Raw genomic sequence first — 15,756 nt, 5'->3', positions numbered from 1 at the left:
ATAATGAATGTAAATTTATACCAAAATAAAGTACAGTGAATCAAAGGACTTCAGTTGCGCTTTGGGCCTCTTTCGGTATTTAGATCTCGGTGAGAAAACATTAAATTAACAGAGCTTAATTTGTAGCCTTTTGTCAGATTAACAAGTGTTGACAAGAGTTACCGGGGGAGAGTCCCCAAGAAGTATTGTGGGTAACCAATAGACAATCACACCTCATTACAATAATTAAAAAATACAGCAACATGCAAAACAGCATCCTCATGAAAGACACACAACTTTTTCTGATTGAGGTTTGTCTGTGCTGGCTATTTCTTTTCATCTGTCCTTCAAATTTACCATCCGAATGGGCAGGATGCGTTCTGGGGGGGTACAGTGCTAGAGACACCCCAGCCAGTTGAGGATTGATGGGTTGGGAAGTGGATGGTGAAGCACAAGTGGCAATGAGAGGGGAAATAAAAATCTGGGGTTACTTCTGCGAAAACGGCCCAGCTGCTCTCCTAGAGCAATAGTGAATGTGATGGTATCATCCCTCAACAAAAACCATTCAGAGAAGCTCAAAGAGTTGTGGTTAGACAAATAAGCCATGGGTGTTGGCTTGTTATAAGCCAGCGGTGATGACGGAGTCTTCCTGTGACAAAGGTGGCCATTATCACCTGCCTGATGAAATTGGCCACACGTGGCAACATTCGTGTGGGTTTGGCAGCCACAACATGAGGTTCAAGGAGGACAAACCTGTGTCTACACACAATGATGAAAGGCTCTGAGACAACAATATGCAATGAGGCACAGGCCAACAACACTGAGGAATTTCTTCCTAAACTCTCACATCTTTGATGTTAGTGACTTTTGGTATTCACTGAGTATATTATTTATTTTAAGTGATGAGGCTTTTGCTGTAACAACTTGAGCTAAGTGGTTGCAACAGAGCTCTGAACCTGAGCTGACTGTACTGCAGCCAGGCCCTGCTAGCAAGAAAGAAGAAGAAAAGAAGCCAACATGCGTTCAGGGTGTCCTACATAAAAGGTAAATCACCACAAATGAGGAGGAATTTATGATTTCAGAGAGCAGCAACTCTGGGTTTTTGTTCTGCTCATGCTGTGCTCTTCTGGAGAAACTCAGCCTTCTGCAGAGAGCTGATGGACGCGCCTCACTCTCTGTGAGGTTGGGCCTCTACTCCATGCGAGTTGCACGACCACCCCATGACGAAGGAGGGCTTACAGAGTGGCCAGAAGTGGGCTGCTGAGGCTGAGGTCCAAGCTCCAGCTCTCCTGGATCCTCTGGGCCTCTCCAGCACCCCAGGCACCTGTGTCCTCAAAGCCTCCACCTGCCCGAAAACCGAGTGCGTGTGAGGACTCCACTGCTCTGCCCTACTCTCCTGCAGGTGTGAACTTGGTTTCCTTAGGGAAGGCAAGCTATTTTAGCACAGCTGACCAAACAGCCTCAAGCAGGAACAAACTATTTCTAGCTTTGGGCAAGCCATTTCTAAAGAAATATGATCTCCCCCATATTGATGAGGCTAACTATGTGAGAAAAATAAGGTAATGATCTTGATCTATAATGCACAGAATCATTGCATGCAGCAGCACGGAAGTATTTTATAATGTTTTAAATCAAATATACGGTACGCAAGGCCTAGGAAGTGTTTAAATGTGTCACAAAACCATTGCAGAGATGGTAACAGAAGAGAAAAAAAAAAGAAAATAAGGACTCAGTTATTGGAGGGAACCTCATATCCAACAAGGTTCTGCAAGTGGAATATAAGGAGTTGGGAAAAAACAAACAAACTACAAGAACAACAACTTTCCATAGCTTTTTCTTTTAGCCAGTTTTAAAGTAAACTAATTCCTTGTTCTTGTTTGCAAGAAAATTCCATTCCTTAGATGCCAACTGTCCAACCCTGTCTCAACCAGGAATGCTGTTCACCAGTTGATGTAAAGCTTTACTGTTTCACAAGAAAAAGAAAAGGGGTTTTAAGGGGGAAGACCAATGACATTTAAAGTTGTGTGTTTTCAGTGAGGATGCCTCTGTTAAGAAAACATTAAAGAAGTCCATTAGATTCACTGTGAGCTCCCAGAAAACCAAGCATGAGGGCATATTAAAAACAAACAAATGTGGTGGAGTGTAAGAGTATTAACAAGAAAAGAACGTTTCTGCATAATGATTTAAAAATTCATGCTTCACAAGCCATCAGCTAGTTGAGACAACATGCAAAGCTGTGCCCAACTGCCCATGTTTGTTTAAGACCACATGACCTGGTATAAGTTTTAATTAATTTTTATGAGATGGGTAAATTGATAATCACTCAATATATTGGCAGCTGGCAAACAGACTTATCCTAATGCACACACACAGGCTCACACACACAATTTTTAACATAAATGTTACACATCAAAAAAGAAAATGGAAATTAAAAAAATGGAACTCCTTACTGTGGTACTAACCATCCTAGCGGATGGGGGATTTGTCCTACAGTGCCCGGTGATAGTGGATAGTAAGGAGATATATCTGGAGGATGTGGAGGCCTTGGAATTCCTGCAGAAGAGGAACATAAAGCGGTGTTACTGTTGAGATATGGAAATAAGTAAATATAAGGAAAAATCACATATGTTTCTACATCACTATCTGTTCTTTTTTATTACAATACTCATGACTTTGCTTTCAGTTTTTAAAGGTTGTTTTGCAGCCTTATAAATTGCCTCTTGGCATCTTGTTAGATGAGTTTCAACCAGAAAAATTGATGCGATTCTGTCTCAGTCACCTCCTCAATCAAAGATAATTATTTTGTTATTATTTAAGTGAAGAATTTAGGAGTCTCGGCTACCATTTTGGTATGACGCTGTGCTAGGTGCCATCTTCAGTGATCAAAAGCAAAATGGCCCCTGTATCAAGTTCATGGTTATTTTATTTTCAAAGTCACCAAACGAGCATGGCCCTACCTATACTTTGCATACTCAATAGCATGGCGGTATTCCAAAGTAACCTCCAAAACAAGCTATAAAGTCATTATAATTGCAAATGATGTTTGCCTTTCAGGGGCTTGGGAGACACACGGTTTGGATCCCTACCCTTCCTTGAAACCTAGGGGATGAGTAGAAACAAATAAATTGGGGAGAGAACCTGGAAGTGCTTGGTAAAATGGGGGGAAAAGGCTGAAGGTGTGTGGGGGAGGGCAGAGTGCCCATCGGTCCTCTCTGGAACTGGTGCAGCTCCCCTCCAGGAAGGATAAACCAATTCCAGATGGAAGCCCAAATCTTATGCTCCTTACCTTGAAAGTGAATAGGAATTACTCAGGGGAGTAAAGACTACGGAACTGGGTCTTTCTCAAGTACCAAGCCAGAGCACAATTATATAGCAGAAGCAAAATTAAAACAGAGAGTGTTAAAAGGAAGGGGTACTGTAGTCGTGGCTAAAAATTATTTTTTTTAAGTCACTCGGGAAGCTTTTAATCTCTAAATTAAATCTCCTTGTGTGACATTTTCATGCAGACATTGCTTTTTCTCCATTACAAAAACCAAACAGATTAACTGGGCTTTAACCATCCGGTGAGCTATTTGCACACTTGAAAGAATGTTCACAGAAGAAAAGTAAACAGTCTACAGACGTTAATCATATGTTTTACGATAACCATTTAAATGCTATTCCCTGTACTACCATTATTTAAATGAGAGGTTGACTATGCCATTCACTCGCAATACCCAGGGATGGCGAGATGGATTCCTTTTAAGCCATGTGAAGGTAGCATTAAGGACAATTAAAAGGGGGCCCCCACTGAAGCACATGGAGTGAAAAACAGCTAATGTACTGCCTGGTTCATGGGCTGCAGCTTAAATAAATTACCGGCGTATGCTAGGGCCAACACAGAGCAATTCTTCTGACAAACTCTGGACATGGATTCAGTTTCAGATATACTTTCTAATTAACTAGTTGGTATTTAGATTAACAAAAACAAAACCACTGTCACTAGGAACTCAATGCAGCCTGACGAGAGAAGATTGACACTGTTTGACTTCTCTGGGCCCTCGGGTTAAACAGGGACTCTTAAAAAGTTAGAATAACATGTAAATTCTATTCTGTTACACCAAAAAATCTAGTCAGGGTTTTACACGTTGCTCTATATTCAAGAAGACTGCCCTTCAGGCTGAACTGAGAGTTGGGTAGACTTACATTGGGGAAAAGAGTTGCAAGTATATAGCTGCAGTTAAGTAGTTAGAGTGGATAAAAATTCAACATTATAGGAGAAAAATGGCTGAACTCCTGACACAGAAACAATGGGATTTGGGGAATTAAAAGAGATTCATTTTGAACCTGGTCATGACCCACCACCTTTAAAATTCCAGCTGCAATTTTGTAAGTGCAGATCACAGAACGTACATGTTTAACTCTTGGGGTTGTGCATGCAAACCAAGCAGTTAGCAGATCCACCTACTAAAAGGGCTATCACGCTCGCAAAGAAACACACCTGCGAACGACCCCACACATACAACTCTGGTGTCACTTTGCAGAAGCGTCATGAAAATTCACCCAGTAGGTTTCCTTCTGAAGCCTAATTGGCTCTAAAAGAAACTATTTTGTCCAGATTCTTGCATGTATTTGACATTTTACATGCCCCCCTTTGGTGTTCCAGCATGGGAAATCCTTCCTACTGCACACCTTCCTTCCCCGTAACACGTAAAATGGAAAGATCCACCCACTCTCAAAACCCAAAACGATTTCCCACCTACCTGTTTTTGGATCTACGTCGGCTGGTAAGTGTGGAGGAGGGTTTCCTGGTGTGAAGTGCTCATTGCTGTATGTGATAAGCGGCGTAAGAGGGTGTACATGGTGTGGGTGCTGCACAACTGGCACTTTGTTAGACTGTCGAGAGAAAAGGTCGACGGCGTTAGAGGAGGGCTGCAAACTGTCCACTGCAGCACAAGGTACAATGTGTAGAAAACAGAGCACCCAGGACTTCCACGTGAGCTTCACGCTTTTCCAGATCCCTTCTTGGTGTCACCCTTGCAGTTTTCCCACCTGTTTGCTTAAAACCTGCTCACCACACACCCTGATCTTGAGTTTCATTAATCCTGACCTGTTGTGCTCCTGTACGGAGCAACAGCAATTCTTTAAAATTTGTTCCTTTTTATTTTATTATCTTGTGCTTCACCTCGAAGATGCAGGCAGACTCCTCAGCGAGGGGCTGACAGAGTCCCCCATTTAATTAGCAAGGGACCCAAATGCTCACTGACCTGTAGGTCTTTTCCTTTCCCCTTCCTGTCCTCACTTTCAGTTCTGCATTTACTGCTCATTGCAAATACTCCAGATAAAAAGCCTTTGTAGTGCTAGAGTATTCCCTTCATCAGCAAGCATTAAGCTGACAAGCGATCACCTGCATATTTTATATATATATATTTTAGAAGAGCTGATTAATTATCAATTCATCAGAGAGCGCTGATAAATGGAAACTGGATACTGGTGAATTAGGCTACTGAAATATTCAGCTATATAAATAATGGCAGAAACACAGATAAAGCTATTGAAATTAAAACTCTTGTGGGGGGAAGAATCAGGCAGATATCATGAGGTTTTTCTTGTCACATTCCTAGCTCTGAGGGGAAAAAGAAATCTTTTTCTTCACAACAATAAAAAAAAAAGAGCGAGCGAGTGAATGAATGAAAGGAAAAGGCAGGCTGAACTGTAACTTACCCTCACAAGATCACAAAGAAAAAATTAAGCTGAAACAAGCGAACTGCTGGACCATTTACTGCGAGTAATCCAATTGCAAAAAACCCTATTCCCCATAGAGGATTTTCACTAAAATCCTACAACAGGGACATTTAACCAGATTAGGTACCAGCAAAGATAAAGAGGCTGGTATTAGATGATGAATGGATTAGAGTCAGGTTTCATTTTAGAATGTGTCTTCATTTCCTTTTATTACTTTAAGTAAGGAACAACTTGCATTAACATCAAGTCAAAGGAATCACATTAAAACAGAGCAGCGAGAGCAGGGCGGCCCCGACAGCGCCACTGCCGTCCAGGGGCTGCCGCTGCCGGGCTGCCGCGCGCCCCAGCACCCCAGCACCCCAGCACTTCGCTTCTCCTAAAAGCGTTTCATTCTCAAATAATGGAGTTATTTCTGGGATTCAAGACCGGGGGAAGGATGAGGGAAAGCAGGGTGAGAAGGAAAAGGAACGCCGGCCTTGCCTCAAGCAGAGAAGTCCCTGCGCCCTGCGTTGGTCCGGACACAAACACCTTTGGCTCCGGCTCTCCTGGCCTTCCCTAACCCCTGCCCCACACCTCGCTGCTGGCACCCACATCCCGACGTGCCTCACCCACTCGACAACCTGCAAAGAAAGCCCCCAGATGAGAGGAGCAAGCAAAAGGGCAGTGCTCATGCTTCCCACAACTTCTACCAAGTTTATTTTATTTTATTTTTTTTCAAGCCTTACACGGATGCACCTCTGTAACAGGCACTTGCGTGAAGAGCTGTAGCACGCCAGGCCGGCTGGGCTCTGTCAGCTCTGCTGCCAGGGGAACAACCACAGGCAACTTTTGGCCACACAGACCCCTCATCGTCATCAGAGAAGCTGTGGGGACTTCTTAGCCCCTGCATTGAAAAAGCCAAAGGAAATGCTCTGCCCCCAAATCTGCCTTCTTCCAAGTGAACCGACCCGAACAGGCCGAAAGTTGGGAAAGGTTTGGCAAGGGCCTCACGTAACAAATCGCATTACCCACCAGGCTCCTACCCAACACCACACAGCGTTACTTATGTGCCAAATGACTGGCTGAAAACCTGGTTCGCGGAGAGCAACCGTTCCCAATGAGAGGGATCTCTGCTGGGCCAGGGCTGCGCTCCTCGGTGACCCCCAGCGCGGCTGCTAGCTGCCGGGGCTCTGCGCTCCCCCGGCTGCATCTGCACACCAGCGCAAACAAAACAAACAAAAAACCCCATCCAGATCCTGACAGGCTTTACAACAGCACTGAGGTCTGTCTTCCACGGAGAGCTTGTTTTCACAGAAACTGGAACTGGTTAGTTAACAAAATAAGTAAGCGACAGAATAACATCGGAGGGTCAGACTTAAGCCGACAAACACAAAACAACACTTGAGGAGAGAGCTGGACTCACACGCCTACATATACCATAGGCAGTTACATGGAAACTGTGGGAAACCACCTCCCACTGCTGTGATGCGCCAAGGCCTCCTGCAATATCCTGGCAAAACAGCCCGGGTGTCGAATCATTACATATTTTACTTAACACCTTTCACAGAAAAAAATAAAAAGGGCAAAAAAAATCACCAACAGCCCAGAGTCTGAGGCTCAGTCTGCAAACTTTTCCCCAGGTAAGCCATTTTCATTGGGATGACTGCCCTGAAGTCAGGTGATTCATATAAAGGTATGGGACATAAGGGTAAGATGCTTTTTTTGCCACTCTGATGATGCTGGGGCAGAGGGGTGGGGAAAACGTACTGGGGAAAAATGGGAAACTACCATCTTAATGCTCAAAAATACGTCCTCCGGGTCAGAGGACTGTGATCCACTGTCCCTGCAAATCAGTCTGCATCTGTATCACTACCTCAGCTAGGGCTGTCTTCTGTCTTGCAGCAGAGTTTATTACACACAGGGAAAAGGGACCTTGACTCCGCTCAGAATAGCGCACGCAATTTGCAAGCCAACCTAATCATGCATAATATGCTAAATAAGCTGCTCTTTAAGAGCAGCATTCCTGAAGTTAACTAAGCTTCCTTGGAAGAGAAAAAGAAAGGACTAGCTGGGAAAGAGCAGAATTAATCCCGCATACGCATCTCCTTTGAAGTCAATGGGAGCTCTGCCTGAGTAACAAGTGTGGTCCTAACCCCATCCACTGGCAGAGAAAGGTACACTGGAGAAGCTGTCAATGGGAGACACCTATTAGGTGACCTTAGCCGGCCCCCTGCAAAAGGCCCTTCTCCCATACACATTTCTGAGCACTTCAGCACGGGCAGTTTTAAGCTAAAAGCCGTGGCGAGAAGCAGGAATTTCTCTGGCAACTCGGAGCAGTCCATTTATGGCTGTGCCAGGCACGGAAAGCCAAGCGGCACGGGCGCACGCAGATTAGCATCAGTGCATGGGCGAGAGCGAGCGGAGATTTCTGGAGAGAAACCCCAGCGTCTACAAAGTACCAAGCCATCTGCCGGTAAATCACTCCTCCCCACTGAAAGCCAGGGTCTCGTATGCCGGGTTAGAGGGCACGGCGGAGAATTGCAAAAAAACAAGAGAAGTTCGCTTTTCTTGATAACCCCTGCCTGAAGCAAACCAAAGGAAATTGTCCCCATAGGGACTCAGCTACTAAATCTCTCTATATGAATTTGAAATGCTTCTGGGAGTACTTAAACACGGATGATTTTAAACAATAAAGGAGCTCTGGAATGAGGGGGGAAAAAAAAAAGCAACAAATTTTGGACTGGTGTATGTTTGAGAGGGACACTGAGATCCCTTTAGCCTGAGTTTTGATAGGTGCTTTCAGGAGAAAAAAATAATGTGAACTTCAGATTTAAACCGCGGGAGGTTGTGTGTATAAATTGCTGTGTATTAGTCTTTGTTGCATGGTAAGGACATTTCATTAACAGGATGAAAGATGCTTCTATGCATACACAGGCCAATTTAATACACCCCACTGATGAATACTCCCCATTTATTGAAGAAGTTAATACACGCTGTATAAATCAATAGTTCCTAAGTCTCTGAAAGCAACACAAGACTTGCACGAGATGAAACATTGTATTGTTGAGCGCACAAAGAGAAACCAACCTTTAAATAGGAAGAGTTTGTTACTGCAGTTTTTGTTTGCAAATTACGAGCTTGTTTGGCTTCAGTCATGAAAACACGGCATTAACTGGAGAGAGGAACATGCCAAGGAGGCCAGAGGATCTGTGCTCGCTGGGGTACGGCAGCGTCAGTAACATCTGCGAAAACCACCCAGGCTCCACGCGAACCATCTCGCCGCAGCAGCAGCGAATTGGCCAAACCCTACAGAGCTGCCTCCCGTCCCCATCCCAGCGCTCCCGATGTGGCAGCGGGGGTCCTGTCCCTGCCTGGGTGACCTCCTGAGTGCTCCCGAAGCCTGGCGCCCCGCTCGGTGGGCAGGGGTGGGCGGCCGCCCGCCGAGCACCCCCCGCGAGCAGGAGCGTGGCAAGGGGGAGATGGATGAGGCACTGGTACCCGGGGCCTCCTCCCCTTCCTCGCCGCGCAGGAACGGGGGCTTGCCATTCACCTTAAAACCTATTAATCACCAGGCACCGAAAACAAATGGAGCTAGAGCTCCGCCTGCCTTTTTTGCCACGTCCTCCTCTTCCCCGTTCCCCCCTTGCTTTCCCTTTCTGCCGGAGAAAGATGGGCCCTGAAAGTGCCTTTATGAGCCTCATACAATAAAACAAAAGCAGCACAGAAGAGGGTTTGTGAGCCTTTCCCCCTCCTCCGGGGTGGATGGAGAAGGTTGGCAGTGGTCGTGAATTAGTGGGCCCTCCTGGAGTTGCTCCCTGGGCTAAGCAAAGGGTACCATTCAATACCAGTTTCTGTTAAAAATAGGTTTATAACTCGTCTCCCTGTATTTCCCAGATGGTGCTACTGCACTTGTGCTGACTATGGCCATGGAAACGTTACCAGACGTTCCTGAGCTGCTCTGCAGCTCCAAAGACGCTCACGAGATTTTTTTTCCTACAGGTTGACCTCTCCTTGGGTCTGCCTGGGAACAAACTCCCTCCCTCTGCAAAAATATCAGAAACCTCAGTTGCAACAAGAGGCAACCCCCAAAATACTGTTGGAAATATTGGGATACTCTTCGATTTCCAGTCAGTGACCAACAGCCAAGGCGGGGCACCCACCAGTGAGCACCACTGCGGCCGGGGGATCACCCACATCGGCTGCAGCACCTCAAACTGCAGCAGGGACCTGCAGGCCAGCAGGGTTCCCTGCAACCATTCGGGGTCACTGAAACACTAAAACCAAACAAACCCACCAGCTGGGTGTCGCTCCGTCCTCATCCCCTTCCCAGGCACCAAGATGCCAGTGACGAAACCCTTCCTGAAGGAGCAAAGATTTAATTCTGCCCTGCCCCATTTAGCCAGCGGGACCGCAGGTTTTGTGTGTGGTGTTTTTTGTTGTTTTTAAAGGATGTTTTCACACCTGACTAAGCATTTTCTCCTGAAAACTACTTCCCCTTGCTCCATTATGGCCGATACAGTGGCCTGAGCCCTTTCACAGTTTAATGTAGCTGATTTCTGCCTAAGGTCCTGCCCTAAGCTAACTGCCTATTGTAACGGGAGACAAGGCCTCCATTGATAGCCCCAGCTCTCCCTGCTAAAAAAGGCTCATTTTCTTCTTTCACACAAATGATGACAGGAGCACTGACAACCATGTGCTGGGACAATACCCCCCCTAGACAGAGCCTGACTAAAAACCACCCCCTTCAGAAAAAAAAAAAAAAAAAAAGCAGAGGGGTGCACACAGGGGCAGCAGCGCTCCGCCGGCCAGAGCCTACCTGCTCCCGCCAGAGCCGCCAGCTTTCCCCCAACCTGCTCTCCTAGCAAGCTCAACGACAACCCCAGCTTCCTGGCTGTCAACGTCCATGAGGTCTTTTCAGGAAAGCGAGGTTTTCTTTTTCCACCCGCTCTTCCTAAGTGCCCCCTGCGTCTTGAAGCACGGAGCCACCGCACCTGACATTTCGCGCATCCTTCCTAGGTGGCAGCGGGTGCTCGGAGGGGAAAGGGCGGGGGGGGGGGGGGGGGGAGCGAGCCTTTAAGATGTTCAGGAAATTTCCACTTAATTTCGCCAAAAGGCAATTATGTGAAATGATCTGGTGACAATTAGCATATGCCAAATCCTCTAGCGTACAAGGAAAAGAACAGGGCATTAGCTCCCTAATTACTGCCTGGTAGTTCCCGCGCAGGAGAATTGAAACATTAGGAGGAAAACATTATTATTAAGTGTGCTCACACTTTGCTTTCAAAGCTGTTGTAGGCTGTAATCTTGCTGCTACGGTATTTTGGTTTTTGGTTGTTGTTTTTTTTCCTTAAGTGAAAAAATGAACCTCGGGGCTTTGAATGCGAGGGGAGCGCTGCGCTCTCGGGGCAGGCGCTGTTTCTGAACGTCAGGTCGGCCCCGCACACGCACCTGTTTAGACACAGCTGTACATTTTGAGATCCCTCAGCATCACTTTTAATTACGTTTATGCCCGATTTTACCTCCCTCGTTCTCCTCCTGCCAGGAGAAAGCTCCCTGCTGCATCCGTCCTGGCCGATCTTTGCACGCCGGTTTGCACACCGGCGTCACCCCAGCCAGCACCCCAGGCACGGTGGCCGGCACTCGTGTGGCCACGGCTCCCGGTCGCTCAGGACTACCCCCGATTTGATCAACAGGTGAATTTCCCTGCAAGAGGACAGGGTAGTGCCTGGATTGGAAGTTTCAGGCCCCGGGATGCACCGAGAGAGCTCTTCCATTACAATAGGAGCGGCGCTGCTTCCTTCCCAACCTGACAAACGCTCCCTGCTTTCTCCGCGTGCTTTAGTTAATTACAGACAGGTATTATCTCCTTTATTACAGGGAAGCCTTCGTTCACGTATAACGAGGCACGGAGCAGAGAGATGGCGTACTTTGGATTAGACCCGAAAACGCTCTTTTCCTGAAGCAGCGCCAGTAAAATGTGTCATGTAAACAGAACCGCTGTGCGAGGAGACCGACGAAAACCTGACCAGGTCTTCAGGAGATGGTCCTGACCAGAGATGGGGTGGAGAGGGAAGAAATACAGAGCAGTAGAGCATGCAGTAAAATTCAGAGAAGATGGGAAGAAGGTAGGAGTGAATTTAAGCAAAAGATTGACTGCGTAATTGCCCTCATAGACCTTATTTCTATGTGCTTTATATGAATACCTCTTAATGCAATTTTACTTATTACCTAGCATTCTGTAAAATGCCACATAAACAGCCTGACTTCTTGCATATAAATCACATATTTCAGCACCAGACAGATACACACTGTCGGAGAAAGGGCTCCACTGATTTTATGAGGGTATCTGTGACTTCTGTCTACAGTATGAACTTGAATGCGAGGCTGTTAACAAACTGCAAGAAATGAAGACAAATTAACATGCATGCCTATACCCACCGGTACTTGGCTATTTCAGTAATAACAGCGTTATTAAAAAACTAACATGCAGACACATGCCTCCAGATCCGATGCCAAGTTCTCAGAGCAGCTTTTAAAAATGCAGCATTCACGAATTGTAGCGGACTGCGCTCAATACCAATACGCGATGTTTGTAGTAAACGCATATGAAATAACAAATAACAAAGCTCTACAAATGTTTTCATTTTTAAACGTGCTAAAAACGCTACGCGTCAGCCACAGAACAATTGAGCGATGAAATCAGTAAGTCCAGATCAATTATTTCTTGAACAAATTGAACAAAGTTTCCCCCAAAACGTGACGTTGAATGCACACCAGAGCTGAAACACCTCACAAACGCTTCAGAGGAGAAGAAACACACACGTTTACCCAGCGCTATCGGGCCTTTCGCCCTAGGTCCCAACAAAAAGAATTCCTGCAAAGGCAGAGAAACGCTTACAAGATCCCAGCACTGGCCATGTAAAACCTGCGTACGCAACAACATGCAGTGAAAGAAGAAACGTCTAAATTACTGTCAGTTTAGATTTTCGCTAACTCTGTTACAAATCTCTACAGAATTTTTATCACCTCTACGTTCTATACAAGCAAAGGCAAATAAATCAAGCGAGCTGTTCAGGCAAAGGTATCACAGAGAACCGAAGCCCCAGAAATCCTCCTGGCTCGAGTGACTCCACGAGCACGCTTGGCAGAGTTAGAAAAGACAGCAGCAGAAAACTCAAGACTCCCGCAAAACCTCCGGTTCAAATGAGATGCTTTCTCAAATTCTTAATTACATTCCTGGTTTTCTGTGTATAATTACGGGCAATGTACAGAACTGGCTGACTGGCAGGTTTAGTTCCTGTAATACACGGTAATACGAGAAATAAAGTCTTGTGGACTTCTGATAATGAACACAGAAACACTGTGTCAAGGCACACATTATCTCATATTTATCAAAATTCGGTACTATTTTTCATCTTCCCTCATCGCTGAGTGAAATCATTTTTATGTAGTGTCCCTAAAATTTTAATCTTTCCCATTCCAGCTGAGCTTTCTGAGGAATTCAGAAAATTTAACGGAGTGTCAACCAAACACAGGATCAAAAGCACTCAATTAAAAATTACTACACACAATTTTCCGTAATTCCCCCAAAAGAAAAAAAAATCTCGTTTTGTGTATGACAGGAGTTAAACCATCTCACTTCCAAAACCCCTTAGCTGCAACATATGTGCCCTGCTACAAACCAACTTTTTCTCCTAAAAAAAACAATTTTACCTTCATGGTTTCAGAGTTAAGGAAATATCGTACTGAACTGCAGAAAGCTTTGAAGTGGCCCCCTCCGCCCCAAAGGAGAAAAAGCAAAGAAAGATAGTGATGTCATATTCACTGGGTGAATGTATTACCGCGTACAGAATACACAGATAATACACGCGCTCACACTTCTCCCTCGCTGTTAACCATTGTTCAACATCTATAAATCAGAACCCGAAACCCGCCGTATATGAGGCTCTGAAAACTCCCCCCCCCCCAACACCCCCCGCACACCCCCTGATCCCACCCTGCGAGCACGAGAGAATTTCTTCCCCCCTTTCCAAAAACCCAAGCCAAAAAAAAAAAAAAAATCGGGCGGAGGAAGGCAAAAGAGGAGGAGTGCAACAACTCTGCCCTGCTGCACCATTGTGCCGAGACAAAACCCCGCTCCGCTGCCTGCTTCTCGCGCCCGCTGGAAAAATTAAAGTGCCATCGAAAAGTCACGCTTCCCCCTGCTAAAAAAGATGATTACCATAAAATAAATAAATAAAAACAACATGGCTAACAAAGGTCGCAGCTAGAGATGCTCGCTTGATTTCCCCCCCCCCTTTTTTTTTTTTTTTTTTTTTTTATTCCACACACGAGGAAAGGGAGAGAGGGAGAGAGGGGGAGAGGGGGAGAGAGGGAGAAGTCACACAAGAAGTTCAATGGTCAAGACGGAAAGCGCGCACGCAGCAAGTGCTACTCACCCAGCAATTCAAATTGAGATGCCAGCAGCCGAACTGCTGGAAGAGAGAGAACCCAGAGGCAAGCGCTCCTCCTTTACCACTCAAATCTTCCATTCCCACTAAAATTGCATCCCTCGGGTACATAACAGCTTTGTCTTTCCTTCTCTTAACCTCAAAAACTTTTTTTCTTTACTGTCTAGATGTCAATTGTACTGGCTTTGTATTATTTTCCTTGCAGCTTTTCTCTCTCTCTTTTTCGTTCCCTGCTCACCCCCCCCCCCCTTTCACTTAAAGTACTGGAAAAGCTGTCTTAAAAGATCAAGATGTCTCCAGTTTTTTGGCCTGGTGTTTTCTGAATGCTCAAAACCCACTGTCATGTTGGCCGTGAGAAGTGTCTTATTTCTAAATTGTCTGCTGTAGTTATCAAAATTTAGAGAAGCCTCCTCTCTTTGCCACTATATCACTTTACCATCCTTCCAGGGAGCGGGGAAAAAACTTCCCCCCCCCCTTCTCACGCAGGTATGTCTGCTCAGAAGAGCAAAAAAGCAGTTACCTTGGAAATCAGTGACAATGCTACCGCAACCCAGGTTGCACAGGTAGTACTGAGAGCGGCGAGAAGCGCCGGCCGGCCGGGCGGGAGCATGATCAGTTAAGTGTAGCGAGCAGTCACTTTATCTGCAAGACTGTCAAATCCCTCAAAACAAATTTCTTAGGGGGAGAGCTGCGAGGAAAGTATATTTTCTCGGCATCGTAATGCGGAGGTGACACTTGGCAGACCTTTACCGTCACCTCTGGTCTCTCCCCCCGCCGTCCTTTTCCCTTCAGCACTATTTAATAATTCTGTAAAGCGCTGACCCCGCTGCCAGGGGAGCTTTGAGATCGCTCCCGTGACAGGGTAGAGGCTGCCGGATTTTCCCTCCTGGGGGAGAAGCAGCAGGGCTGCCCGGTGAGCACGGCCGAGCCGAACGAGGGCTCAGCATCCCGCCGTGCCCGCAGGTAGCGCGCCCATCCCCTCTCCTGCTCCCCTCTCGCCGTAAAGTTGCGATGCCGTCGCCCCACGAGGCGGGCGATGAGGCGAGGGGACTTAGCGGGACGCCCGCCATGTGGGACGGGTGCCGTGGCGAGGAGGTGCGAGGGGCCCGATGCCCGTGCCCACCTGGGGGCATCACCCCCCTGGCACCCGCAGAGCCCGAGGAGGCAAAATTCAAGCTCGGGGAGACCTCGAGCGGCTCCAGGTCCGCTCTGGGGACGTGTGGCTTTGAGCAGAGGTCTGGACAGCCGGGCGGTGGGCGCAAAGCGGGCGCCGGCACTTCAGGAAAAAGCCCTGGGGAAGGCGAGGGGCGCGGGGGGAGCCCGGCGTGCGGCGTCCCCGCTTCTCCCTGCCCCGGCACGGCTCCGGCCTTGGCGTGCGCCGCGTCAGGCGGCAATCTTTAAGGCCCTTAATACCAAAACAAAAAGCCCGGCGATTTCCCTTTACACGGCGGCGACAAAAGCGACGAGGCTGCGGGTTTGACAAGTAAAAAGCCCCACCGACGCGGCGGCTAATTGCCTCCCCTCCCTCCATTCACGGCTGCCACCACGCTCCGGCGGCGGCCGCCTCTTGGCACGCGTGAGGGCCCGCTGCCACCCAGGGACGGGACGGGACGGGACGGGACAG

At 47.0% G+C, this 15,756-nt stretch overlaps 1 protein-coding gene across 30 annotated transcripts in view; it reads right to left on the bottom strand.

Annotated features, from left to right (window-relative positions):
- TCF7L2 (transcription factor 7 like 2) overlaps positions 1 to 15,756 on the bottom strand; it is a 178,000-nt gene that overhangs the window by 23,087 nt on the left and 139,157 nt on the right. For 22 of the 30 annotated variants that reach the window (XR_005821401.1, XM_040562877.1, XM_040562894.1 and 19 more), the window contains 2 exons: positions 4,722 to 4,854; positions 2,430 to 2,532 (listed from right to left, as the gene is read on the bottom strand). Coding sequence is in view for 29 of the 30 variants with exons in the window: in XM_040562877.1 (XP_040418811.1) it covers positions 2,430 to 2,532; positions 4,722 to 4,854 (236 nt within the window). In the remaining variant the exon portion in view is untranslated. The remainder of the gene's footprint in view (positions 1 to 2,429; positions 2,533 to 4,721; positions 4,855 to 15,756) is intronic. The other 8 variants (XM_040562886.1, XM_040562875.1, XM_040562893.1 and 5 more) reach the window with 1 other exon arrangement.

This window comes from Cygnus olor, chromosome 7, assembly GCF_009769625.2.
Source record: "Cygnus olor isolate bCygOlo1 chromosome 7, bCygOlo1.pri.v2, whole genome shotgun sequence".
Classification (NCBI taxonomy): domain Eukaryota; kingdom Metazoa; phylum Chordata; class Aves; order Anseriformes; family Anatidae; genus Cygnus; species Cygnus olor.
Note: the sequence above shows the minus strand (reverse complement) of the source record. Positions and strands in the feature narration are given on the sequence as shown.